The sequence below is a fragment of the Mauremys reevesii genome, linkage group 9, assembly GCF_016161935.1.
Source record: "Mauremys reevesii isolate NIE-2019 linkage group 9, ASM1616193v1, whole genome shotgun sequence".
NCBI classification, from domain to species: Eukaryota; Metazoa; Chordata; order Testudines; family Geoemydidae; genus Mauremys; species Mauremys reevesii.
The window spans coordinates 22,560,135-22,587,396 of record NC_052631.1 but is presented as its reverse complement, the minus strand read 5'-3'; the positions used below and the strand labels follow the sequence as shown (position 1 = coordinate 22,587,396).

Here is a 27,262-nt window from a genome sequence, read left to right as displayed (position 1 = left end):
TTCCTTTTGTTAGTTTTAAACCAGCTGCATATTAATTTCATTTGGTGGCCCCTAGTTCTATGAGTAAATAACACTTCCTTATTTACTTCTCCACACCAGTCATGATTTTATAGACCTCTATTGTATCCCCCCCTTAAGTTGTCTCTTTTCCAAGCTGAAAAGTCCCAGTCTTATTAATCTCTTCTCATATGGCAGCCATTCTGTGCCCCTAATAATATTTGTTGCCCCTTTCTGAACCTTTTCCAAGTCCAATATATCTTTTTTGCGATGAATTGACCACGTCTGCACACAGTATTCAAGATGTGGACATACTGTAGATTTATATAGAGGCAATATGATATTTTCTGTCTTATTATCTAGCCTTTTCTAAATGATTCCCAACATTCTGGTCACTTTTTTGACTGCCACTGCACATTGAGTGGATGTTTTCAGAGAACGATCCACAATGACTCCCAAGATCTTTTTCTTGAGTGTTAACAGCTAATTTAGACCCCATCATTTTATATGTGTAGTTGGGATTATGTTTTCCAATGTGCATTACTTTGCATTTATCAGCATTGAATTTCATCTGCCATTTTGTTGTCCAGTCACCCAGTTTTGAGAGATCCTTTTGTAGCTCTTCTCAGTCTGCCTGGGACTTAACTATCTTGAGTAGTTTTGTATCATCTGCAAATTTTGCCACCTCACTGTTTACCCCCTTTTCCAGATCATTTATGAATATGTTGAACAGGACTGGGCCCAGTACAGACCTAAACATCTAACTGACTTAAATTGCAATTACTTGCACATATAAAATTGTGGGTGCAAGAACAGAGGTGCCAGTTAAGTTGGGGCCGGAAAGGTGAGCCCTCTAGAAATAGGCAGAGCATTTGATTCTTTGGCTATTGTTTCATGTGGTGGGCCCCAAAATGGGAGGGATCCCTAGTCAAACAGGTCACATTTTGCATTAGAGAAACCAATGAGTCAATTCAAACTGTACTGAACAAAGTACTGCGGAAGACACCTATTTAGGGCATGAAATAGGTGGCACGTCTCTTCCATGTTTAATTTCTATGACTCTGTGAAGGAGTTAGTTTTAGCATTACCTGTGATTTTCATTAAGTTCAAGGCTACATTTTCGAGTGAGAGTATCTTAAAGGCAATGATGTGTAAGCCTGAGGTCTTGACTTTATCGGATCCCATTTTTGGTTGGCAGATTCTGAATATTTTTTTTCCTGTAAATCAAGCCTTTTTAATATCCTTATAGCAATTCAGTATAGTGTTGATGATTATTTGACCTTTTGCAAAGGCTTTTGGAAGGGGTGTAAATCTGAGATTCTGATATCTTGTGGAAGTTGAAAAGATTCAATGGCAAGCATAGGTATGTTACTCCCAGTATACTGGACTAATTCCAAATTTGAAATAACATTTTCCACATTTCCTTTGTTGTTTTTTCTGGATAGAGTATTCACTTCCTTGCCGGTTATGTTGCTTTGTGCTGTTAAACAGTTGCTGTACTTCACACCAGAGGTAGATTAAGTGATCTTTTGTTTTTAAAGGACTTTTAATTCTATAGGACGAAAAGTATTAATAAAATGAAACAGTTGTATATTAAAAAAAAGCATTCAATAAATGTTTGTTTCCAGTTGTGAGATATTTAAGTAGAAATTCATGGGAACTTGAATTCCTGTTTTTCTTAAATGTGCTATACCTTCAGCGTATGCACGTGATATACCTTACATAATAAATAAAATATTTAAAAAAATTCTTTGCATATAAGAAATATGGAATTAAATCATGAGAATTATTTTGGTTCTGATGCTTAACAACAGATGTGTGTTGTAAAGATAACTTATTTTCTAGTTGAATATTCCAGTAATACTATACACTTTATTATGGAGGTGAAAGCAAACACAGAATATTATACTTAGCAACTAAGACCCTGAACCTGCAAGTGACTGTACAAGTACCCTTGTGTGGAGTGACGGGTAGGATTGGGGCCTACGTTTGCAGGCTTTTCTTTAAAGTGTAGTTCTACTCTAAAAAATTTTTTTCTGTCATCCCACATAACCGTCAGCCCTCTATGCTCAACCTGGGTTCTCAGACACAAGACACAAAACTGGCTGTGTTGTTCTGGGACATCACCACCAGTAGTAAAGTTTGCCCTTTAATTTGTTAATAAACTCTGTGACACCTGTGCAACCCTTTTAACATCAATAGGTTTGCACAGGTGTAACTGATTGGAATTTAGGAAATCATTCTGATGTACAAGAAGGAATCCAATTCAGCTCATTCTTGAGCACTGTATTGACCTTTCATTGTTTAATATTATGGAGCAGGTACGTTGAGTAGGATGGTCTCTTTTAATAGTCATTTTCACACTTTGTCAACAATTGATTCCTTTTTAATTTATCCTTTGTTTTGTCAGGCATGTTTTTTTTATTTTAATTGAGAGAAGATTATGGACAAAACAGCTGGACTGTATATGAGAAATTTGATGTGCGATGTTAATTAAAAAATTATAATTGCTAAGTTTGAATACTGTATGTTTTGCATAGGTCACGATCAAGACCACATCAACGTTCCTATAGTCGAAGCAGTGAAAGATCCAGTCATAGAAGAACTCATAGCAGATCTCGTGAAAGAGAACGGCGTAAAGGCAAAGATAAAGAAAAAATAAAAGAGAAGGAGAGGAGCAGAGGGAAAGACAAGGAGTTATATACCACCAAGCACGGGTAAGTGTAATGACAAATCAAAATAAATTCATTACTATGGTGCCTGAAAACATATTGAATATTACTTTTTATTTATGTGGCCATCAACTGTCTAGGCAACATTTGTACTAAGTGAAGTGTACATTTCCTTTTTAAATCCTCAAACTGTGTGGTTCTCCTAATAAACTGAGTGGTATGGTCAACATCTTAATTTTAGTGATCTTTCACTGTTCTCTCCATAGATACGCAGGAACTTGAGAAGTCAATGTAGATTAGAGGTTAATTTTGCTATTTTAAAGAAATATATGAAAGAAAGGGCTGTAAAGTTTGAGCAGAGATCATATCTACCATAACCCCCTGTTTCTAATCACTTATACTTCCCAGTAAGTAGATATTACATTTGATAAGTAATAGGAGAAGACAAACACTTGAGCTAACTTTGAAGTGCTACTTCTCTGTTCATTAACTCTGCTCAAACTCGTATTGTTCTATCTAGACCACGAGTTGCTCCCTTCCCAAATTTGGTTAGTTTTGGGAAAATAACCAAATAACTTGCTTTTGTCTGATGTTTATTCTGAGGCTGTAGTTTAGATATTTGTAATATTGTTGATCCAGCCTGGTTATTTCTGCATAGCATGATTTGGTAAGTGCTTATACAAGCATGTGTAAGAATAATCCATGTGGCGCTGAAGAGGACAAGATTGTGGCTGCAATGAGGTGAGCAGTAGACAGACTGTTGATTTCCTGGAATTGGGTCCTTTAAATTAATTTTTTAGCTTCAGTAGGACAACTGGGTCCATCAATCTAAGGTTTAGATCTGCATAAAATTCTTTAACAAAATAACTTCGTTTCAGTTTTGCAGTAATTCATAGGGAAGCTTATTGCGCTTTTTCTTGCTAATCAAAAGTCAAATTTTGGTATCCCACTTATAAACTTTGGCCTGAAGAATCCTCAGTGAAAATTATTTAAAGTGGCAAAGCTTTGGGGAGAATGTTCAACATTATTCAAGACAATAAAACTGCAATAAAATATAATTGTTTAATTTTTTTCTAATAAAGATGAGTAAAAATATAGGTCGCAGTGTAGTTAACGCTGTTTCCAAATGTTCCATTTATTCTCACTGAGGTGAGGAGCTATTTGAATCTCTCCCCAATTACATATGTAAAGATAGAATTGGGTGTTGGGAGTCCAGATTTTCTTATCACAAGCATTTTGCCAAAACTGAACCTATCAACCTGAAATTTCTTTTATTCCTTTGCCAGAAGGAAAGTTTTGGAATAAATGGACAAAGGTGTTCATAAGAAAGTTGGTCATGGGTCGGGGGTTGGAAGCCCTACCTCTTTTGCCTATGTTTGTTCTTGTAATCCTGGGAAGGCAAACTTTTTTAATGGTGATTGTCAATCAGGGCAGCAAGCTGGGGTGACACTATTGCAACCACATCCTCTCCCTTGGCCATCAGTAGTTATGGTCATCAGTGACATTGGTGAATGAGGAGGCCAGTTTATATGGTCTCTATAACAGCTACCACAGCAAAACTGTGGGATCATCAGCTCATCCTCACCCACTTTATGGACACATTGTTGGACTGCAAGGGATCAAGGAAGTTGTCTTCCCTTTGTTCTCTCTCTGACCACCAAGGGCCAGCCCAGACACAATGCAAGACCAATTTATGAAGGTGGCAGTATTGAAACTTGAGTTCTATTAGAGTAATATGGGCTGTTGAGTTTCAGTTGTAGTTTTGGTTATGGGGACATGTGACACAGATTGGGTTAGAGGGGTCAGAATATTGTAATATATTATGGTTTATGTGCTATTTTATCTATTGAAATGAAATAGAAGCCATCACAAATGGTCCAATCATCATAAGTTGTTGTGTTTGGCACAACGTTTTTAGTGGGTAAGACGTGAAAATTTATCTTTTACAGGCATCAGATAATTAAACTGCCTATATTATATCTTGTTTTAGCTTTGTGAAGGAGGCATAATCAGTTAGTGAGATACCTTCAATAAGGAAATATTACCATTTCCCCCATTAATGATAGTTCAGCTTGTTTCTTCTGACTACTTTTGTATTATGTGATTGTGAATTGCAAGGGAGGTTGTCCCAAGGCAATTTGTGGAGTCAGATTGGCCCAGACTATAGAAAAATTTGAGAGCCCTTGATTTGGATGCTATTTGAGTGCAGATTTGGAAATTAATGAAAGAAGCAATAAGTGGAATGGCTAAAACTACATCAATATCAGTGCTTCCAATTTACATAGGTTGATTTGGTTGGTCATATCGGTAGAATGCAGAATTAAATGTAGATTATTAATGAATTATTGAAGCTTTTTATTGTTAACCTGCTATATATCAAATACTGAACAAAGGATGAAATTACTGAGTTTTTAGAACAGGTTATATATCATTCCAAAAAACAAATGTATAATACTTTTTCAGAGCTGGGTGCAACTAGTAGATTAAGGAAATGCATGCAAGTATTCCACTTGAGTTTATTGCTTATATTAGATGTGTCTGAGTATCCTTGCAGAAGTTGTGACCCCGTACTCGAGCTTACATTTGATCTCTTTTGTAAATACATTTGATAGTGCTTATAATTTTACAGTTTTTATTTGACTTGTGTAACTACTAACATGTTTATAGTGTGAGTTTGGGTATGTTTAAGAAAATAAATGTTTTGAACATATAATGCGACCCGATATAACATGAATTCGGATATAACGTGATAAGGCAGTGCTCTGGGGGGTGGGGCTGCACGCTCCAGCGGATCAAAGCAAGTTTGATATAACGTCGTTTCACCTATAATGCGGTAAGATTTTTTTGGCTCCCGAGGACAGTGTTATATCGGGATAGAGGTGTGTTGACTTGCTTTCCTAAAAGCACAGTATTTAAAAATTCTGGTGCCTGGCCGTAATCTTCTTATATAAATGAAATAACTATTTACTTTTCCATTGTTTGGGAAAGTCCTTCATTTTGGCTAGCTTTGCATACACACAGATATATATTCATCAATTAAAACAAAAATGCTACTCAGTATGATAATTTTCTAACATATAAAAATGACTACAGTTTAAGGAGAAAAATTAGAGGGAAAACTGATGGAGAAGGAAATATTGTTCTTTGTTGTGAGTACAATAATAGTGAAAATTTCCCACATTTTATATCATCAGACAATTGCCTGCTTGGTTTCATCCGTGACTTGTGGTATAACTATATCATCAGTACTACCCCTGGCTGGGTCAATGAAATGCCCAATACAATTTACTAAATCAAATGTATTTTTGCTTTAAATAATCAGTACCTATCAATCAGGTTTTTGTCGCTTTCAAGGGATGGCAGTTTCTTAGGGCTTGTGTCCACTTACCAGTGGATTGACGCTGTGGCGATTGATCCTCTGGGGGTCGATTTAGCAGGTCTAGTGAAGACCCGCTAAATCAGCTGCCGATCACTCTCCTATCGACTCCGGTACTCCACTGGAACAAGAAGCATAAGGTAAGTCAATGGGAGGGTTTCTTCCATCGACCCAGCGCGGTGTAGACACTGCAGTAAGTCGACCTAAGGTACGTCGACTCCCGCTATATTGTTCTTATAGCTGGAGTTGCATGCTTACGTTGTCTTAACCCCATAGTGTAGATCTGCCCTTTTTGTCCCTGCTTCGTACTCCCAAACTTCAATTTGTCTCTGTTTAAACAAGTTTAATGAAACCCCTAATCTCCTGACCTACCTAGCTATATTGAGCATATTTTTCTTACATTTGTCTTCAAAGTGAAGAAAACTGATCATGTATTGAATGCGTTCCATAAGGTGTCTACTGGTTCTGGATTCTTCCTGAAAGGTTAAATGGAAATTTGGAATGTAGCGTCCTCGGTTGGGTACCTGATCTCCTCTCATATTCATATATGTATTTCACAATTTCCTCCTTAGTTCTAGGGTTTTGAACATGTCAGAAATTTACTCAAGGTCCTTTGTGATTATGCTCAAAACACGTGTGAAGTATCTATTGACTGTGTAAAATACAGCTAGCTATCTATTCATATATGTTTTTTCTTTTCACTAATGTACTTAGATTGCTGAAATAGTTTGTCTGTGGCTACACATGTAGTTAACTAATGTGCAGCATCAGTTTATCTGCTCCTGTTGCTGACCTCCATTGTTAGCAATCAGTAATTTTCATAATGTAGACAAGGTTTTAGAGGTGCTTGCTCTCCTTCCAATGAGTCATTAAATTGAGATGTCTTCTGCCTGTTTCTGGTGCCTGTCCAGCTGCAAGTTAAAGATATCATGATGCTCTGGAAAACTGGAGGGCTAGCTTTAGTCTTCTGGCCAGCATTCTCTCTTTCATTGCAAGGTTCTTTTGTCTCAAGCTGTGCATGATCCATTAGTGATCCATTGCTGGACTCCTTGTAGCAAGCACATTATAAAGCACTTTGGACTATATTAATATGGTTTTATTAAAATACCTTCTAACTTTATAGACTATAATAAGGATCAATATAAGGTAACTTTGGAGGAAGTAGTCGCAAGTGCCTAAAATTTTCTGGAAGAAAATACGTTCTTTATCAGCCCATCTTCCTTTACATTTTGACTTACTTGTTAAACCACATAGTTATGCTAATCTGAAAAGAAATTATCATCTTTGTGACTTCTCTTTTTCCTGATCATTGTAATATTTTATACTATTTATGTTAATGAATAGAAGCAGTTAGTGACTTTAGTCCATTTTTCTCAGAGATCATGTACTGTCTGGTGGTCTTTGTAACACAGATTTCATACTGTTTAACAATACTTAAAAGTATTAATAGACTACAAAATGAAATTTACCCAGGATGCTCTTGATGTAATTCATCCTTCACACACCTTTTAAAGAAGGATAGGTTTGTCAGTTTAATCAAACAGTGATCAAAGAATATCTATACAGGGAATATGGATCTGAGAAGCTTTTGCCTTTTCCAGCTATTTGTCATTTTGAAGACTTAGATTGCTATCAGCAACATGTTAATATTGTTTAGTAATGGCTTTGCAAACCAGCATACTTGAATGAACAAGGAAAGGATACACTACAAAGCTATTTGCATGACACAATGGCTGTTTAATGCGGAGATCTGTAGAAAATTACTCTGTTTCATGAGTTAAACCTAATTGAGAAGTATGGTAGCTTAAGAAATAGTTTAATATAAGATGGCTACTCCTTGGGAAAAGATTTTAACTGAATGATTATTTATCCATGGGCTGTTCCGGACCTTGTGAGTAGAGAATTTAGTAAAATTTCTGATTCTGATCCTTAAGAGCATACCTAAAAGCAGAGGTAAAACTGTATGTCTAAAAATAAAATGTTTTCTGTCCTTCTGATCCCAGTGTGCTCCAGGAAAATGAGATATTCAATAGCTTTGTTATTGTATGGTGGATCTTCCTGAGGCCTTTCATATTTTCTTTTTTGTTCTGTTTTTTGTAGTGGTGGGGAGTATGAAAAACAAAGGCATTCGTTGGCCAAGGCTTTCAACTTGTCATCTCATGCTGATAGATGGAACTTCCAGTAGGAGAGAGGAGATGAAACAACATCAGCATTGAGAAAGCTCTTTGTTTTTAGTATTGTCTTATGAGACAATAGCAGTGCTTTGTCCTCTGACATTCCTATTTGTTTTCCTTATAGCAGCATTGAAACTCCATTACAGTTTTATCCTCTCTTGTCAGGTTACTATGGTGAGCACTAATACAGAATTTTTTGTCTATTGGTGGTTTTGCAGATGCTTGTCAGTGTTATCCATCATAAGCTGGTGGTAACAGGCCTTCTATGACTTTGTTGCTGTTTGTTGGGTAATATCTGTTATGAGTGGGTAATGGCATTAGGAGTTTTATCTGAGCTATATCTGTTCTTTGGCATCAGTTGCTGGAAGATGTTGTTTCTTTTCCTTTTTGCTGGCATACTCTGCTATAAATAACAATAGTGGTGGTGTTTGTTTCAGCTTATTTAGAATTTTCATTTTTTTTAACAAATAAAAAAAAGCTTCTGTTGATTCCAAAGAAGAGCGGAAAGGGACCTACTTATAGGGACCTGATGGGAGGCTGCACAGAAGGGTCCCAATGTAAGTTGCAGATCCCACAGAGCGAAGCCAATTATTATATTGTTTACATAAGGACCAAAAGCAAAGTCAGTGTAGGTATACTTCTATGAACTCTTACAGTGGGGCCAGCGACCCTGTGACCTCCATAGCTGAAACAGAAGCCTTATGTACTATACTTGAAGACCAAGGACCAGACTTAGCTTTCAGTTTATACCAGTGTAAATTTGGAATAAACTCCAATGAAGGCAGTGAAGTTAGTGTAAATTTATATTTGTGTAACTGAGCTCATAATTGGTCTAAAAACTGCATCACTTGAACATAGTGTAAAAGCTTCCAATGAAACCTTTTTTTTTTTTTAAATTTTAAGCTGGAATTATGAAGTACATGGGGCACATCCTCAGCTGGTGAAAATTGTCATTGCTCCATCAGTGTCAGTGGAACAATGGATTTCAACCCAGATCTTTATCTGGGTTTTTGAAGAAACTAATTGTCTGATACGTAGAAAAATAGAAATTTGGAAAAAGTTTAAGCAGCAATTGCAGTTTGTGGATAATTAGTTTATGAGGGATAGTAGTGCAACTATGAGATTCTTTGGTATCAGAAACTAATACTTTTCTAAGTCTAAAATATTTTGATTCCTGTTTGGTGTATTGGTCAGAAGGTTTTTTCACAAGTGCAATCTTCAGATTTGCAATTTGAAGCCTTGAAATGTGAACTATGTGACCAATACTGTGAGGTCTACCCCTTTGCAGAATCTGAAACTGTGTCTTGCAGATGTGAACTTCCCCAGTCATCTCAATGAGTACTACTAACTTGCATACTCAGTGATGATTTTTTAAAGTATTAACTATTTTACTGTTCATCAAAGAATACAAGGAAGGAGAGGTAGGATCATATTAAGATGATCTGCTCACTCTACTATGAATTAGAGTTCATTTTGACCCCATGAGTGAATAGGCTTGCAAGAATGCCACCACTTTCTCCCCCATAGTTAAGAAGGAGCCAAACCCAAAGAGCCTTGCAGAGTCCAGGCATCTGAGATCCCAAAAAGGGGGTCCAAGCTCTACAGGGTCTGGTGGGGCAGACAAGCCTTACTGAGGGGAAGGCAAGCATGAGGAGCCCACTGGAGGCCATGGGTATATTTGGACCTCAGTGAATAAGAGCCAAACCCAAGGAGCCCAGAGAGTATGTATGGTCATATTTGGAACATCTGCACAATATTTTTAGTGGTGTGTAATGTGGGTGAAGCTTATTTTGTAGGTGAAGCCGAAACCTGCACCATCACCCTTTTTTTCCTCCAATCTCACCACCTTCACTGAAGGTTTAAAAATGGAAATGAAGATTTAGATCAAGAAGTCCAAAGTATCTGCTGTCATTACTTGAGAGTATTGTACAATGCCTCCAAACTTGAAGCAAGGGCCAGCACCACTTTAGTCATCCTATGCAGGCAGTTTTGTTTGAGATATCTGAGCTGAGGATTTACTCTTGGAAGGCTTGGACCTTTTGAACCAAGGAACCCAAGGAGGCGCTATCTAAGGAGGCAACAGCTTCTTCTGCTATTATAGCAACACCTGCAGTTTATGAAGGAAGACAACACTTTTGAAGGGCACTCATACTTTCTCACCAGAAGCACTACCTTGACTCCTTCCCACCTGGGAGGATATGAGGTGATGTCTACGAATAAAGTTCTTTCCTCTAGTCTGATCAAGTTTGTGGGAGATCTGATATTGGTAGCTATATACCTAGAAATGCCCATTTATTTTTATCTGTGTGACTGGTTGGTCAAAACATGTTATTTTCAAGGAGTCATGGACCATATGTTCTCTGTTTCGGTCACTAGGGTTCAAGATAAACCTTAAAAGGCCATTTTGATTTCTGTGCAAAGGTTGTGATGTATTTTTGGTTTGGGATTTGTTTTCAAACTGGCAGCTTTTGATTCTTTAAAGGCATGTGCTTTCTTCCTGGGAGAATGGTTTCAAGAGCTAAGAAATTCCACCTCTCCCAGCCTACATCTAACTCTGAACATTATAGCATCATCTGTTTCCATGACCCCATAAACTTGTCTGAGGATGTGACCTCTTCACTGGATGAGCATCTGCTACTCCTTAAAGACTCAGAAAAACATCATCAGAGTTTTTTCTAGTGGATGCAATCTATTTTAAGGGATGTACATTTGTCCAGCCATATTTGACAAAAAATTATAACAATAATGACTGCTTTAAATCTGAGTTGGAAAGTACATTTGCAACATCTGACAGTACTTGGTTGGTGGAAACAATATGAGATGAATATTCTTGGATTAGGAGTGGCTTATCATGCTTTGAAATCATTCCTAGCTCACATAAAATGTAGAGCAATGCAAATTCCAAAAGATATCATGGCTGCAATGTATTATAATATTAATAGCTACAATATATTAATAAAACAAAAGGTTAGCTATCCCCAGAACTGACAGATATTGATTAGTGTTAGGTGAGAAACTTTTGCCGAAGCGAATAGGGTAGTACACGCATGCCAGAAGAGGCTATTTGTGCAATGTTTGGATGACTGGCTAATCATTTTCCTTCTAGTTAAAAGTAACCTGAGCCATCAACAGTTTTTCATTTATTACCATTCCTCGGTCTTAAAATAATTGTTTGAGCTGTGTTCTGTCTTCTTTCGTAGGGTATGTCCATACTACAAAATTAGGTCCATTTTATAGAAATCAATCTCTAGAAAGCGATTTTATACAGTCGATTGTGTATATCCCCACTTAGCTCATTAAATCAGCAGAGTGCCTTCATAACATGTAGGAATGGTTTCAAACTGCAGCACCCTCCTTTCCCATAGCAAGCAATGTCGGTTGGGTTTGCCATTTAAAAGGAGGGGCTGCGGTTTTCGGGTGGATGTGCAGAACACCCCTCCCATCACTTTACTGAGTGGCTATTCTCTGGGATGAGCCCTTCACCCCTCCCCCACCACATGGCTATTCTAAGGGATGATCACTTTTAGCCAAGCGCAAACAGCCCAGCATGAACGGGGTCCTTTTACTGTTCCCTTACAAAAATTTCCCCTATTTCAACCAGGTGACCATTAATGATATCACTCTCCTGAGGCTAACACAGAAAGATTTAGACCAAATGTTGCTTGAATGCAACCAAAACCCAGGACCATTTGCTGCCATGCTTTGTGCTGCAATGATTCCAGACTACTTGATACTGGCTTGGCGTGGTAAAGTGTCCTACTGTGGAGGACGAAATAAGGCAGTCCTCCCCAGAAACCTTCTGCAAAGGCTTTCAGAGTACCTCCAGGAGAGCTTCCTGGAGATGTCCCTGGAGGATTCCCGCTCCATCCCCAGACATGTTAACAAAGTTTTCCAGTAGCTGTACTGTCCGCGAATGCATCCCAAGTCTTCAGGGCAAATCAAACATTAAACACAATTGCTTTTAAACCTTGTAGTGTGGTTACAAATGTGCACTCACCAGAGGTGACTTCTCCAGCTTCAGGGTCCGGGATCCCACCTTGGGAGGGTATTGGCTCCAGGGTGATGAAAAGGTCCTGGCTGCCAGGGAAAATGGATTCTCCACTTGCCTGCTGTGCATTCTCCTCCTCCCTGTTGCGTGAGACTCCCCCCTTGCAGGTGTCCATGGACAGTGGTGGGGTAGTGGTAAGGTCTCCCCTAGAATGCCATGCAGCTGATCATAGAAGCGGCATGTATAGGGCTCTGAGCCGGAGCGACCATTTGCCTCCTTTATCTTATGGTAGGCTTGCCTGAGCTCCTTGACTTTCATGTGGCACTGCTCTGTGTCCCTGTTGTAGCCTCTCTCCACCATGCCCTGTGTGATTTTGGCAAATATATTAGCATTTCTTCTTTTTGATCAGAGTTCAGACTGCACAGATTCTTCTCCCCATACAGCAATCAAATCCAGTGTCTTCCATTCGGTCCATGCTGGAACTCGTTTGTGATTCTGGGACTGCATGGTCACCTGTGCTGCTGAGCTCACCAAGCTGACCAAACAGGAAATTAAATTCAAAATTTCCTGGGGCTTTTCCTGTGTACCTGGCTAGTGCATCGGAGTTGAAAGTGCTGTCCAGAGCAGTCACATTGGAGCACTCTGGGATAGCTCCCGGAGGCCAATACCGTTGAATTGCGTCTGCACTAGCCCAAATTCAACCCAGTCTGCTTGATTTTAGCACTACTCCTCTCGCCGGGGAGGAGTACAGCAGTTGATTTTAAGAGCCCTTTAGGTCGACGGAACGGGGTTGGTTGTGTGGACGCATTGCTTATAAAATAGAACTAATGCGGCTAAATTCGACCTAACTTTGTAGCATAGACCACGGCTAAGAGATTTTTTTTGTCAGAAATAATATCAAAACATCAGTAAATGGCATGACCATTTCTGAGTAACTTCATTGCAATCATTTCCAAAATAAATCCATATCTGCTTGGCCTTGTGGCCTTTTCTCTTGATCTAGTCTCAGATCAGCTTTCACACCATATTTCTTAGTTTATAAAAATAGTGTCCTGTAGTTATGGTCCATGGCTGAGTAATGTTTTGGTCCATTATTTTGATGAACTGTATACTAGAATCTTACCAATGCTTGTACCTTATACTTAGAATACAAATGACTGTCTTCCCACTTCTCATGAGATTTAATAAAAGTTCTCTAGTGAGATCTGTTACTAAGCCTCTATTTTCACAGAACTACTACAGTATATTTACTAATACTTAATGAAGTGTTATAAATAAAACTAGAATGGACAAAATAAGGAACTAAGTACACTTTGTATGGTATTATTTTTTTTAACTTTCCTAAAATTTGTAATTTGCAGTGGACTTCCAGTCACAAATTCATAGTAATGAGGTTCTATTCTAGTGCAAGATTTTTATTTTGTGTGTTTGTTTTTATAAGAGTCAAATGGTTGGTTTTCAAAGGTTATCTAGCCTTAAATTTGGACTCCCCACTTCCCATCTTTCCTGTGGTAGTGATGAGTTCTGCATCCGCAAGCTGAATGTTAAACTCAAGCTCTACAGAGCAAACCTTTTTGGTGTAAAAAACAGTTGATATTGACCATAATACATACCGTGACTGGAAAAGTCACCTTGACTAAAGATGATAAAGTGACAATATTTTTCAGAAAGTCTGTTTCGTGAATGAAGGTTCTAGAAATTAGAATGGTGAGGCAGGCTGTCCCCTTTCTAGTGGCTCATCAAGAACAGGACTGCAGTAGTTAACTCAGGCTATTTCTCAGTTTTGTCATATTGTATTTGAATATATGTAGGAAAATTAGCAGCAGTCCCTCTGGAAGTAAAATCATGTCTGTCTGGATCAAAACCTCACCAATCTCATAGAAGAAAAGTGAATCTTAAGGTTTGTCTAAATGAGGACGTTAATGGAGAATATGCTAGATTGTGAATTTAGAGCACAATAGCTGTTCTGCACTTAATTCCCATATGGACAGACTTATTCTGCATTAAGAGTGCCTTTGTGCAGTTTAGCTTAATCCACTTTGGAAATGGATTAAACTAAGCCACACAAAGGGATTCTTAATGCAGAATAAGAGTCTCCACATCAGAGGCTAGTGCAGAATACCTATTCCACAACTTCCTGTTTCCAACTTTTCTTTCCTAAGGATTAGTTTGAGCAGACTTTTTCAAAATTTAAATATAACGTGCCTTAGCGTGATGTGACATGGCTTCCAGTTCTATTAAAGCGTGAATTGAGGACTAGATCAGAGTGGCATATGAAACTTGTCATAAAGAGCCTCTAGGCTTTGTTAAAATGGCCACATAATTCATTGAGATGGATGAAACTTGATTTCCTCACTGTGAATATGGTATACTACCTGTGCCTTATGTAGCATACTTTTTTATCACACTCCACAAGGTGGACCTGACAACTGCAAATCACATCTTGCAGGCTGCTGTGAAAGATTAGTTGCTAATGGATTTCTTTTATTGTATGCTCAAATCTGGTATTTGGACCAGAAATTTCTGCACAGCTGGTTCCTTCAGAGGTAAAAGCTTGCTAAATGAATTATTTTGCAGTCCTGATTTATTTAAATAAAACATAAGTTAAAGTTATAACACATTTGCACACACTCCTTTTGTTAATTTACCTAAACATGTACAGTGTTGTGTACAATATGCATGCCAAATAATATTTAACAGTAAAACTCTTATTAACTTACAATACTTCTATCCTTACATAATTTTTAATACAGGAATTTTCTGCCATTCAGTGTGCTTATATGATCAAATTGAATCAGAAAGAAGGTATGCTAAAATGTTAATCAATGTCTTTCACAGAAAGCTGTTCATGTTTGTCTGATTTTTCTGAAAAGCCGAGATTAACAGGTGTGTATCATTTTAGTTTGTCACAATAATATTTCTTTGTGACAAAGGGCAAAAATATGACTCAGTTAATAACAGGACTCCAAATTGACGGTAAAGAATTTTACATGTAAACTATGAAGAAGTCCTCCCTATCAAGGAAAACTGTCCCTACTAATCTCTAAATCAACAGTTTATTATGGCTGTACGTAGAACTAATTCTTCTGATAAAATATATTCTATTATATGAGAAAAGCATAAGCATTAAAAATATAATACTGCATTCATGACAGCCTTTTAAAAAAAATCAAATGTTCAGAACTTTTAGAGAAATACACTACTTAAATTAGGAAATACACTACTTTAAAGGAAAAACTATATGAAAGTATCAATACATTTCTTCCTTGGTGGCACCAGAGTTTATTGAACACTTTGAAAGATCATATGAGTTTAAAAGTTTGCTTTTGAAATATTTCCATTCACTTTTGGTTTTAGTCATCCTTTCAGTAATTTCTCAAGAATTGGTCAAGAGTTTATATATTTGGCTAACATTTTTCAGTTGTAATTAGCCAAAAAATTTACACAATTTCTTTTTCCATGTTCAATCCTGGCAGTGATCCAATGGTTTCTGTTGATTACTTTTGTAATAAATATGTATTGATAAACTTCACAGTGCTTGGCAGAAGACATTAGCAGTAAATTGGAAATGTTGGACTTTTCAGAGTTTGACAGCAGTCATACACTCTTGGAACTTGTCATTTTTCCTTACCTCTTACTTCTTTTTGCAGCAGGAAGTCATTTATGCTAATTTTCTCTTATTTGCATATAGGTTATAGAGTTCTGTGGTGCAAAGCATGCTCAGAACTCCTTTTAAGTGTCTGTTTAGATCAAAGCAGGACTGTGTGATAGCTGTTGTCTGACACCAAGCTGCGTGGTGTTGTTTTCATTAAACATTTATCATACTTCCAATGTGACAGCAGGCAACGTTGTGCTTGGGTAACATGTTTTCATGCAAAATTTATTGAAAAAGACGAGACGTTGTAAAGAGATATTGTTGCCTTTCACCAGTGGCGAAGGGTAAATGTTTGATTGAAAAGAAGTATACCTTTAACACTATTCAGTGGAGTTACACTGAAGTATGAAACACTGTTTGCTTTGTTATAAGCAAACTAAATATATTTAATGCTAGCATTTATTTTGGGGAATTTTATTTTAATAGTTTAAATGTTCTGATTGTGACATGTCTAATTTTTTCCCTCCTACTAATTTGTGCCATTGGACATTTGCATTACCATAACAATATAGTTACACTTGGTAAATTAAACACTGATTAATATTTATATTAGGAAATATTATACTGAGCTTTCAATTTGCAATGTCATTTAAAAATGCATAAATCAATGTACATTTTAAAATCTTAGGTTCAGTTTACATTTCAGAAATTCAGAATTACCTCCCCATAAAATGAAGTTTATTTTGCCAATATTTTGGCAATACTTGCCCTACAAAATGTATGAATTTTGAGAAGAGCATGAAGATTGATGGAATATTTAATAATAAAATGAATAATTATGGATCAGAATGCTGTTAGTTAAATCAAACAATATTTTATTGCTTTCAGTGCTGTAATTTAAATTATTTTCAGCCCTGCTATTATAAAACTGATTTTTGAGCGTGAAAATAGAGGGTTTTTGTGTTCTATTAAAAAAAAAAACAAAAAAAAACCCCAACCTCTTGTAGGGGGAAAAATCTGTTTGATCATTTGATTTATACCAGTGCATTTAAAGAAGTTTACCAGTATGACACATCAAAAAGATTTGGTTTAGCAAGCAGTTAATTCATGTTATTGTTTAATCACTTTCAGCATTTCGAACTAAGGCCAAGATATTCTACTTCAAAAAGAGACCATTGTGCATGCATAACAAATTCCCTGAATAAATGTTCATGAAGATTTTTACTCAGAATATTCTGTAATCTTAACTTGTAATCATGTCATATGCTAGAATATTTTACTGTATTCTGTAAATAATGCATATTTAAGGCCTAATTGTAGCTGCTGCCTCATGAGTACACTGCAGGAGAGAAGGCTTTGTGACTGCTTTCTCCAACAAGTCACCCAGCAGGCTACCATAATACTGCAGACAGTGCTTCCTTGAGCATAAGGAGTAAAGATCAGCTAGTTACCTCTAGAGGTGGCATAAATGAATGGGTTAAGGGTAAAGTCCAAGACTTCTCCACATTAAATGGTTAGCATCTGGAGACTGACACCGGGTAGAGTGTATGCTGCACTTTTTAAACAGGTGCAACAAGTGTATCTTTGATCTGCCCTCTTCACACCACCTTTGATCTGCCCTCTTCACACCTCTCCCCCAAAATACTCCTGGAGGCCATTATGCCTGCCTCTGCCTTTCTCAGACATATTGCCTCCAGGTGCTGCCACTTGGATTTTGTCACCGACCCAGTGCATCTCTGGCTGTGTTGAGCCCCCTAGAAAAGATTATGTAAATATCAAATGGTGCACAATGTCTCTAAATGGATACCATGGGTAAATAGATTGATTAATAGTTAGATGTGTTCTACATGTACTCAAAAGACCAGGTGGCTCTAAAGGTCCAACTAGAATTTTAGATAAAGGAAGAAAACAATCTAGTTTGTTTCCCCCTTAGCCCCCATCAAAGGAAATGTGTGGTTTTTTTTTAAAAAAAAATTTAAGCAAGCTTTGTGGAAGGAATACTAGGGAGTAAGTAAAGACAGGTTTCAAATTTAAAAATTTGGCCTTTTTGCTACGTAGTAACAACAATATTTAACCTGAAAAATTGGTCTCTTTGCAAACAGAGTCTATTAGTTCACTAATTTACTTTCCAAAAACATTCATGAGAAAGTAACAGAAGTGACTCAAATTTAATGGTCCTTAATAATGGCACTATTATCATCAGTACAATATCCCACCCAGTACTAAACAAAAGTGCAGTAGATGTTAACAAAGCCATAAGGAACATGTGATTTCAGTGCTCATCAGTAATGATATCAATATCACCAGTACATTATGTCCTAGGATGTTTGTACAGAAGAATGGTTTCAAGAAAAACAATAGGAGCAACACTTTAGCAGCACTCTAAACAAGAAAAATATTTAAACAATTTAAGGACATGCTTTTCTTAAATTTGGATAGGTAGGGAATACTGGTCATCTTCCAAAAGGCTTCTCAATCACATAATTGAGAAATGAAATGAAGTAGTTCTTACATATATACTCAATGTATACCATTTTAGTTCTTGAAAGTTTTCTTATGATTCAAGACTTCGCTTCAGTATCTTAGGGCACATCTACACAAATCACTACAGAGGCACCACTGCAGCTGCGCCGCTCTAGCGCTTCAGTGAGCTATGCTGCTGGGAGGGCTTCTGCTGTGATAAGTGCCTGGTCTCTTGGGACTGGGAGCAACCTGAATATTTTGTGATCTTTGGTATATAGCAGCCATCTGTCACGAAGTCCAGCCTGCCTGGACTTGCCCATGAAAACTGTCTCAGACTCCATAGTAAAACTGTTATAATGCTTTAGGAGTTTTTACTGGGTTAGTGAAATCTAGTTGTAGAACATGCAACCAGTTTGATGTCTCTGCCCTGCTTCTTGATAGTCTGCCCTGAGGTTGGCACTCACAATTGTGAGCTACTCCAGACAGTGTGACACACACATTCCCGGTAAGTATGTAATTTTTTTTAAAGTCCTTCAGCTCCCAAGCTAGAAACGACAGGGAGATCTGTCTTCAGGTCTTCCTAATGACCGAATCGATGAGACCCACTTCTAAACTCAGCTCAATACACTCTCCCAATACAGGGACTGTCTGAGAATGTGAGCGTGATCTTTGCCTTTGAGACCTGATTCAGATTGTGACTACAATGATCATGTAATGCTCAGACACACAGCCAGGAGCAGGTTACCCACTGGAGTTTCCTGTAAGGGAAAAATCTCCCTGTAGCACTGAATGTTGTCTGAGACTTTGTGGCCCGGAATGGTTCCTGCTGAAGTTCAATCTTGAGCTGGTTCCAACCTTATGGCATTGGAGCACCCAGTAGTGAAAACCAGAACCTCAGGAAAGGCACTGACCCCAGCACAGTCTACCCCAGGGACCCTAGCACTGATTCTTTCAGCACTGGAACCAAGCCATTTGGGAAGGTGCACCATCATTGTGGTGGAGATTGCTGTACCACCAAGACAAAACCCAGTTCCCATGCATCTGTCCACTCCGCTCCTCTTGGCACCAGTGGACCTGCAAATTCTCCTGGAACCTCAATCTCCACTATTGTTGGTTTCAGGGCTACCATTGGCACTGACTGTCTGGTAGCAGGGCACCATTGGTCCCTAACATTCTGAGAGCTACGTCACTACCCATCAGATCTGAGCTATGCATTCTCCTTGGGTTCATCTTTACAACTGGAAGGTGAGGAAAATCTACTCCAGCAACATAATTACTCAGCCAAACTGCCATCACAACCCTCCATGTTTTATAGAGGATCCAGACATTCCTCATGGGAAAGATATTGGGACACACAGAATCCAGGCTCATGGTTCCCTGCCACCAGGCTGTTACTCACAAATGCTCATGTGGTCTTGACGGGGACCCTTGTTAGCTCAGAGTAACTTCAGTCCCAGGGAACAACTGCGTCCCCAGAAGACTGCTTGCTCCACAGCACTGCATATTCAGGGGTCCCAACAGCATGTCCTAGTTCCTACATGACAGCAAGCAGAGGAAGAAGAGCAGGAAGAAGTTGTTTTCATGGTGGCACCAATAACCCTTTCCTCCTTACCCTTGTTGTCCTGTAGTGCCACTCGTGGCCCCACAAATGGACAACTGTAAGAGTTTCAAAGATCTATAGAAGAGAATGGCTGAAGCCCTCCAAATCCCTTTTGAGGAGATGCAAGAGCAGACACATAAATTGGTAGACATACTTCAAGCCTCTTCAGTAGGGAAGATGGCCCTCCCAGTTAACAAAGCCATCATAGATCCAGCCAGAGCCTTGTGACAGACACCTGCTTTGGCACTACTTACATCCCACAGAGCACATTAAAAATATCAGGTGCCTCCTAAGGTTGCAGACTTCTTTTACATACCGTCTACCCCATCTTCCTTCATAGTCACTGTGACAAACAAAAAGGAAAAACAATTCAGATCCACACTAAATGAAAAGGAGCCAGAGACCAGATTTATTTGGCCGGAAAGCCTATTCCTCAGAAATTCTACATTAGCCAGATATAACTTCTGCATATATGAGACTGCTTGCTTTTGCAGGCAGCCTCCCCAATGACACTTGCGAGTACTCTGTTGCCAGTTAGGGCCAGCTTGCAGCCAGTGCTGGATGCACTGATAGGACTACAAAATCAGTTGTAATGGTGGTTGTCGTGTCAGGCATTGTGGCTTCAGGGATTAGGTTTTCTCCTGATAAGTTCAAATGATGGTGGAGGACTTGTCTTTTTGAGAAGCCGAATTGTTCGTGTCTGAAACTGACGAGGCCATCCACAGTCTGAGGGACTCATGAGCCACCTTGTGTTCCTTTGGGGTCTATACACCAGCTCCTAAGAGGAGGAAACAAATGAAACAGTAGTATTCCTCACTGAGACCTATCCAGCTGCACTCCCACTACTAAAGTCTCCAGAACCACCCAGGAAATGACAGCACTTCCACAGGAGAAGACTCATAGACTTTAATGTCAGAAGGGACCATTATGATCCTTGAGTCTGACCTCCTGCACAACGCAGGCCACAGAATTTCACCCACCCACTCCTGTAACAAACCCCTAACCTATGTCTGAGTTATTGAAGTCCTGAAATCGTGGTTTAAAGACCTCAAGGTGTAGAGAATCCTCCAGCAAGTGACCCGTGCCCCATGCTGCAGAGGAAGGAGAAAAACCTCCAGGGCCTCTGCCAATCTGCCCTGGAGGAAAATTCCTTCCTGACCCCAAATATGGTGATTAGCTAAACCATGAGCATGTGGGCAAGACTCACCAGCCAGGTGCCCAGGAAAGAATTCTCTGTAGTAACTCAGATCCTACCCCATCTAACATCCCATCACAGGCCATTGAGACAACCACTGCTTTATCAAAAACTTTCTAATCTTCCCAGTCCCAGATGCACTTATTTGATGGAATGGTCTTGAGATGTCCTACATCCTACTCCAGAAATCAATGACCCTCCCCATTGGAAATGTATTAGCTCACTTTAGGCATATTTGGTCTCTTACCACCAACAACCAATGGGCCAGGGACACAATAACACATGGTTATTCCATCCAATTTTCTATGGTGTCTACTCCCTACCCTCCTTTTCAGAGACCCTTCTCACAAGGATCTACTACATTAAGAAGTCCTCATGCTTCTCTCTCTCGCATAGGGAAGGATTTCTACAGCAACTATTTCCTGTTGCTGGGGAAAAAAAAGGGAGGCTGGTGACCTGTCTTAGACTTGTGGGGATGGGTTCTGCTTTGAGCAGGCAGTTGGACTAGATGACCTCCTGAGGTCCCTTCCAACTCTGATATTCTATGATTCTATGAACCTCAACATCTTCATCCTAGCATTAATAACCCTGTCTCTAAAGTGAGGAAACTGGTTTTCATCTCTTAAACTTCAGGATGTGTAATCCCACATTTTCATCATTCCACCCCACAGGAAGTACCTGAGATTTACAGTGGGACAGGATCTATACTGGGTGCTATCTTTCATATTCTCCAGGACTTTCAAGGTATTCATCCAAGTATTATCAGTAGTGGTAGCTTACTTAAGAAGATGCAACCTCAGCATTAGTTTTCTTAAGTTGGTCCCTGCAGGACATACTGGAAGTGCATTATACAAAGGTTTGCATTTCTACTGTGCGGTGGTAGATATTACCTCATTGGTAGATATTAATTGGTTAAGCATTACAATTCTCCTTTCAAGGTAAGTATGGTCAATATTATCCCTCTTTTTGCAGATCCTAAACAAATTTCTACTCTCAATAACACAATGAATCTACAAAACTGCAACTTTTAACCTGAAGTCTTGCCAAAATAGTCATAATATTCTATAAAGAGTTTATATAATTATTAACCAAGGATTGCATGCTTTGTAGTTTATGTAGATTGAGCTTATTGCACACAGCAAGGACTCCCTGAATCCCATCATCCTCTGACCCTCTGAAAGCACCCTTCTATCCTCTTCTTTTAGAAGGACTCCCTGCAACTTTATCCAGTCTCTCCAGTCTCTTTCCATGCCAGGGGTTCTGTGTACCTCACCTTCTGCCCATTTTAGGTTCCCCCATTCTCTCACCCCAGTGGCTGGGGCCCTCTGTGTACCCCCATTCCCTGTCTTCCCATACCAGGGTACTCCAGTTTCCCCCTTGCCAGGAGTTTTGTGACCCATTCCCAACTTCCTACATGCCAGGGATACTGTGTGCCCCTCATTGCCCCAACCTGCTAATTGCAGGGTCCCCCATGGCAGAGATTCTGTTGTGTCCTCCATTCTTCCCTTCACCCATAGTAGGGTCCCCCATTTTCATCAGTGGAAGGGGCTCTCTGTGATCTCTCATTGCCCTCCAGTAGCAGGGATTTGGTGGGCTCCATTCTTCCTTTCCCTACATCAAGGTCCCCCATTCTGCCCCTATACAAGAGGCTGTGTTCATGCCCAAATTTATTGCATGCCCCCCAAATCCTGTACATCTTACTGTTTGGGAAATAAGTCATTATGGGTGTCAACATGTTAAACTCTGTTGGAAAGTTAGACAAAGATGAGATAATTGATGCCATCAACCAGTTTGATCTATAGACAATTGCAGAGGTGCTTGAGGTGGTGATGGCACTAGAGAGCTGTCATGAGTTTCATGTGTCCCCCATATTCACCATTTGGATTTTCCCCTAAAATCAGTAGGGTTCTGGCCATTGATGTCTAGAACATTCCCTGGTTTGGAATTGATTGGATGCAGCATTCAAAAGTTGTTGTGTTACATAGAGACAATCACAGAAATGCCATCAAGTTGAATGTAAGTGTAACCCATGCCTGCTTGGCACTGTGTCCTCCTCTAGTGACAGCTAGACCTGCTAGAGATTGATGAGCCTGATACAGCCTTGACTAAAAAACATATTTTTAGCTCATGCAGTAGAGATTCATGCATTAAGCTCCGGAAGTTCCAGGTGTGATCCCGGCTGTTGATGACCGTGGTCTGTCAGTGTTACATAAGGCCTTTAAAAGCTTGGTCAATTATTTTCTATGGCCTGTCTTGTACTTGCGAAGTGACATAATCATTCACTTCATCTTGAGGGTATGGGGACCTCAAGGACTCACTCATTTATTCTTTCTTGTTGAGGCAACCCCCTGGCTTTTTGTATTGAAAATTCCCTTATCTCCACCTCAACCTTAGATGTGTAGTGGTGGTGAACTTTTTCTGGGCTAGCAGTGAAAAGAAAACCCACGACCTCTTCTGAGGAGTACACCCCCTTCCTTTCCTATGGGTATTCAGCCATGTCCTGGTATTGAGGTAGGCTCTGGATTGATTGGTGGAATGTAAAGATGTACAAAGCCTATTGGCTCCCATGCAATTAATGGGAGGTCTTATAATCTCTTCCACCAGCCTTGGGCACCATTCTCCAAAGGGCATCATGCTAGTCACCTTTTGAGGCTAGAAGAGAATTTTTCCCTCACTGCGAAATTGGCCTTGGCAGTGTTGTTGTTTTTTTTCCCCTCACCTTCCTCTCAAAAGCCCATGAACCCAGTGGGTAGGTTAGGTTGTAATTTTTTTTGTTTGAACTTAACAAGTGCTTAGTACAGGTGACTGTTCATTTGGGGGTCCAGTTTCCTAATACATTCCCCCAATCTGCTTCCAGTTTATCTCCTGAAGAAGGTAAGGAATGTGGTTGGGGCGCCCAATGTCTCGTACAGTGAGGGGACAACCCACTCCCAATCCTTCAGATGAGGGAGGTCATTGCAGTCTCAGCAAGGACCAGGTTAACAGTGCTGGGGGCTGATGACAACCCTGCACTGGGTGGAATGGATTACAGTAGAAAGGATGACCAGCACTGGATGAGTTATTGCTGTGTAGCTTCCAGATTTGTTACCTAAGAAAGGTATGATATTGCTCTGCGCAGTGTTCATAGAGAGGAAAGCTCATGATGAAATTGCATGATATGCCCCATCTACCGTTAATTTAAGATTTGTGTAATCCACCACATGTTCGTCTACCGTCGCATTGTCCATTGCAGATAAGTTTACCGGGTAAGGGATTTACAGTAGAGGGCTCATGGTGAGCTTCATGGTCTGCAGAGAAAGTGACAAAGAATTATCTTGTCTCAGACCCCACTCAATGTCAGTCTGGGTTTGATTTACTGCAAAGCTAATGGAGCCTTCTGAACCAGTTTCATACTGGACATGGATTTTGTGCTGCAGTGGAATTTTGGTGGTGTTTTAGAGACAGTCCACTATGTCAATGTGGACTGCAAAATGACAACTTCCTGGAGGTCTTCATGCCTGGAACATTGTTAATAAGAATGCTGTGACTTGGCTTGACAGGATTGCATGCACCAAATATAATATATATAGAAAAGTGCAGCCTAGTTAAACCGCATCCCTGGTGTCTTGTCTTGTCTGTCTATCTTGGACTTCTTAAAATAGTGGAGTCTAAATTTTTGAATGAACCTTTGCCAGTTATCTTTGTCATCTCAGGTGCCATGGAAATATGTGAAATCTTTTCTCCAGAATTGTCAGACTGGTTTGATACTTGAGCATTGAAAAACTATTGGAACACAATGGAGTCTGATTCTTGAATGGGATATGATTATGTTGGTTATTAGTTGCTGCTCTAGGTAATTGTCCTCAATTTTCAGTTAATTTAAGAGGATTTTTTTAGAAGTTAACTACATTACCAAATGCTCATACTCTAGAGTAACATTAAAATGGACCATCTATGAGAGGGCTGATTCACTATCTGGTCCAGTCTTCAGAAGACTGCTTCTGCTTGTGGAGTTACCATATAAGAAAGTAGAGCAATAATACTCGTAGTATTTTTGTTCCTCCTTATACTAATTAGAATTTCATATGGAACTTGTTAAACTCAATCCAAGCTGTTGAAGAATGAAAGCTTGCTGTATGTGTGCATTGCGGTTTTGAGCTATATCACTAGGTGGAGACAATGGGCAGTGTCCATGTAGTAACAATCTTTACATGCTTTAAAGCAGGGGAGGGCAAACTACAGCCCACGGGGTGGATCCAGCTCATGAGCCATTTTAAGCTGGCCCTCGCGCTCCTGCTGGGGAGTAGGGTTGGGGGCCGCTCCGGCTGGGGTGCAGGGTTGGGGGCCACATCATGTGGTCGGCCCCACTCCAGCCAGGGCACAGGGTCAGGGACCACTCCATGCGGCTCCCAGAAGCCTTGGCATGTCCCCGCTCTGGCTCCTACGTGCCCCAGTGGTATGTGCAGGGGAGGAGCCTGCAGATGGGGCAGCGTGCACAGCTGCCTGGCTGCACCTCCGCATAGGAGCTGGAGAAGGGACATGCTACTGCTTCCGGGAGCCGCTTGAGGCAAGTGCCACTCGGAGCCTGCACCCCATAGCCTCTCCCCCTGCCCCAACCCCCTGCCCCAGCCCTGATCCCCATCCTACTCTTCAAACCTCTCGATCCCAGCCCGGAGCGCCCTTCTGCACTCCAAACCCCTCATCCCCACCCCACTCCAGAGCCCGCACCCTCAGTTGGAACCAGCCCAGAGCACCCTCCTACACCCCAAACTCCACATCCATAACCTCCACACCTCCAGCCAGAGCTCATCCCAGCCCCAATTTTGTGAGCATTCATGGCCCACCATTCAATTTCTAAAAAAAAGTTTGCCCACCCCTGCTTTAAAGAGAATCCAATGACAGGCTTTAAAGAGAATCCAGTGAGAGGTATGACCGAAAGAAATCTATAACATTGCTTTTTCCAAATGAATATGAGCACTTGCATTTAGAGCTCATTGCTATTAGCTCATTGTTCAGATGGATCATGTTCATAGTGTGTCACTGCTCTGCTAAAATAGAGGACATGAAAATGTGTACTGTCACCACATAGTAATAGGCTTTGAAATGTGTGTTGCCCTACCATGACAACACAGTTACAAAGCCACTGGTAGTTCAGTTGATGAAAGATCCCTCACTTTTTTTTGTTTTTATTCATTCTTTGAGTCCTTGTGTAGCAACTTGAAGTCAATAGAGTTCTACTTGATATACCATTATCAAATGAAGAATGTTGCATGGATAATAGAGTAAGTGGAAGTAGGCCAACAAATTGTGAAGCTCATGTCACATATTTAACCGCTATGTATAACTAGTACTATCCAATTTGTGGACGCTGAAAAGTGAAATTAGGAGTTCAGCCTGTGGAATTTTGATACAAGTTTTTGGATATGTAAAGCCTTGATTTTTAAAAATGTTCTTCAAATTTTCAAAATACATTTATGGGAGCTAATCGTGTGTTCTGGACACGTATCCTATACATTTAAAAATTACATCATAAACATAGATAAAGAACTGTCCATAAATATATCCATATCAACCCACACCCTTCCTATTGACCTTAACAAAGGAGGGAAAGGATTGTCTTTGTAGCAATGACAGTACAAAGATGCAAGTTCTGTGTTCTAGTTCTGTGCTTTGGCTTATTGATCATCTTGTTTCTAGGTATTTTTAAAAACACTTTCCTGCAAAATTCATATACTTTGCTAAGGAAATGATATTTCTCATCCATGTTTACAGAAATAGATTTTGGAATCCATTTGAAGGCAGTATCTTCAAAGGGACACATTATTTTAAGCTGTTTAAAATTTTCAGAACTATACAGCCCTCATAACTGCCAGCCACCAGAGTTGTCCTTTTTATAACTATATAATTTGCATTATCTTGTTTTTTTTTTATTTGAATAATTCCTTAAATACAGGGGGGATTTTTTTCTCAAAAGAACATCATATATATATATATTTTTTTACCAAGGCACCTTAGGTTTTAAAAGCAGCTGACTATTGTTTGACGGGACCCTTTTAATCTGTGTATGAGGAAACCAAACTGAATGATACGGAGCTGTGAAAATCCAGTTAGTGTGAGCTGTAATCTCTTTACTGGTTTTAAGTAGTTAGAGTAGCATTCAGACACCCTGCAGATACTGAACTGCAGAGATACAGTAATCACCTAAACATGTAGCCAGTGTTTT

At 39.5% G+C, this 27,262-nt stretch overlaps 1 protein-coding gene across 3 annotated transcripts in view; it reads left to right on the top strand.

Annotated features, from left to right (window-relative positions):
- The window catches only part of RSRC1 (arginine and serine rich coiled-coil 1), a 365,671-nt gene that overhangs the window by 84,019 nt on the left and 254,390 nt on the right, over positions 1 to 27,262 (top strand). For all 3 annotated transcript variants that reach the window (XM_039488069.1, XM_039488067.1, XM_039488068.1), the window contains one exon: positions 2,538 to 2,714. In XM_039488069.1, coding sequence (XP_039344003.1) covers positions 2,538 to 2,714 — 177 coding nt within the window. The remainder of the gene's footprint in view (positions 1 to 2,537; positions 2,715 to 27,262) is intronic.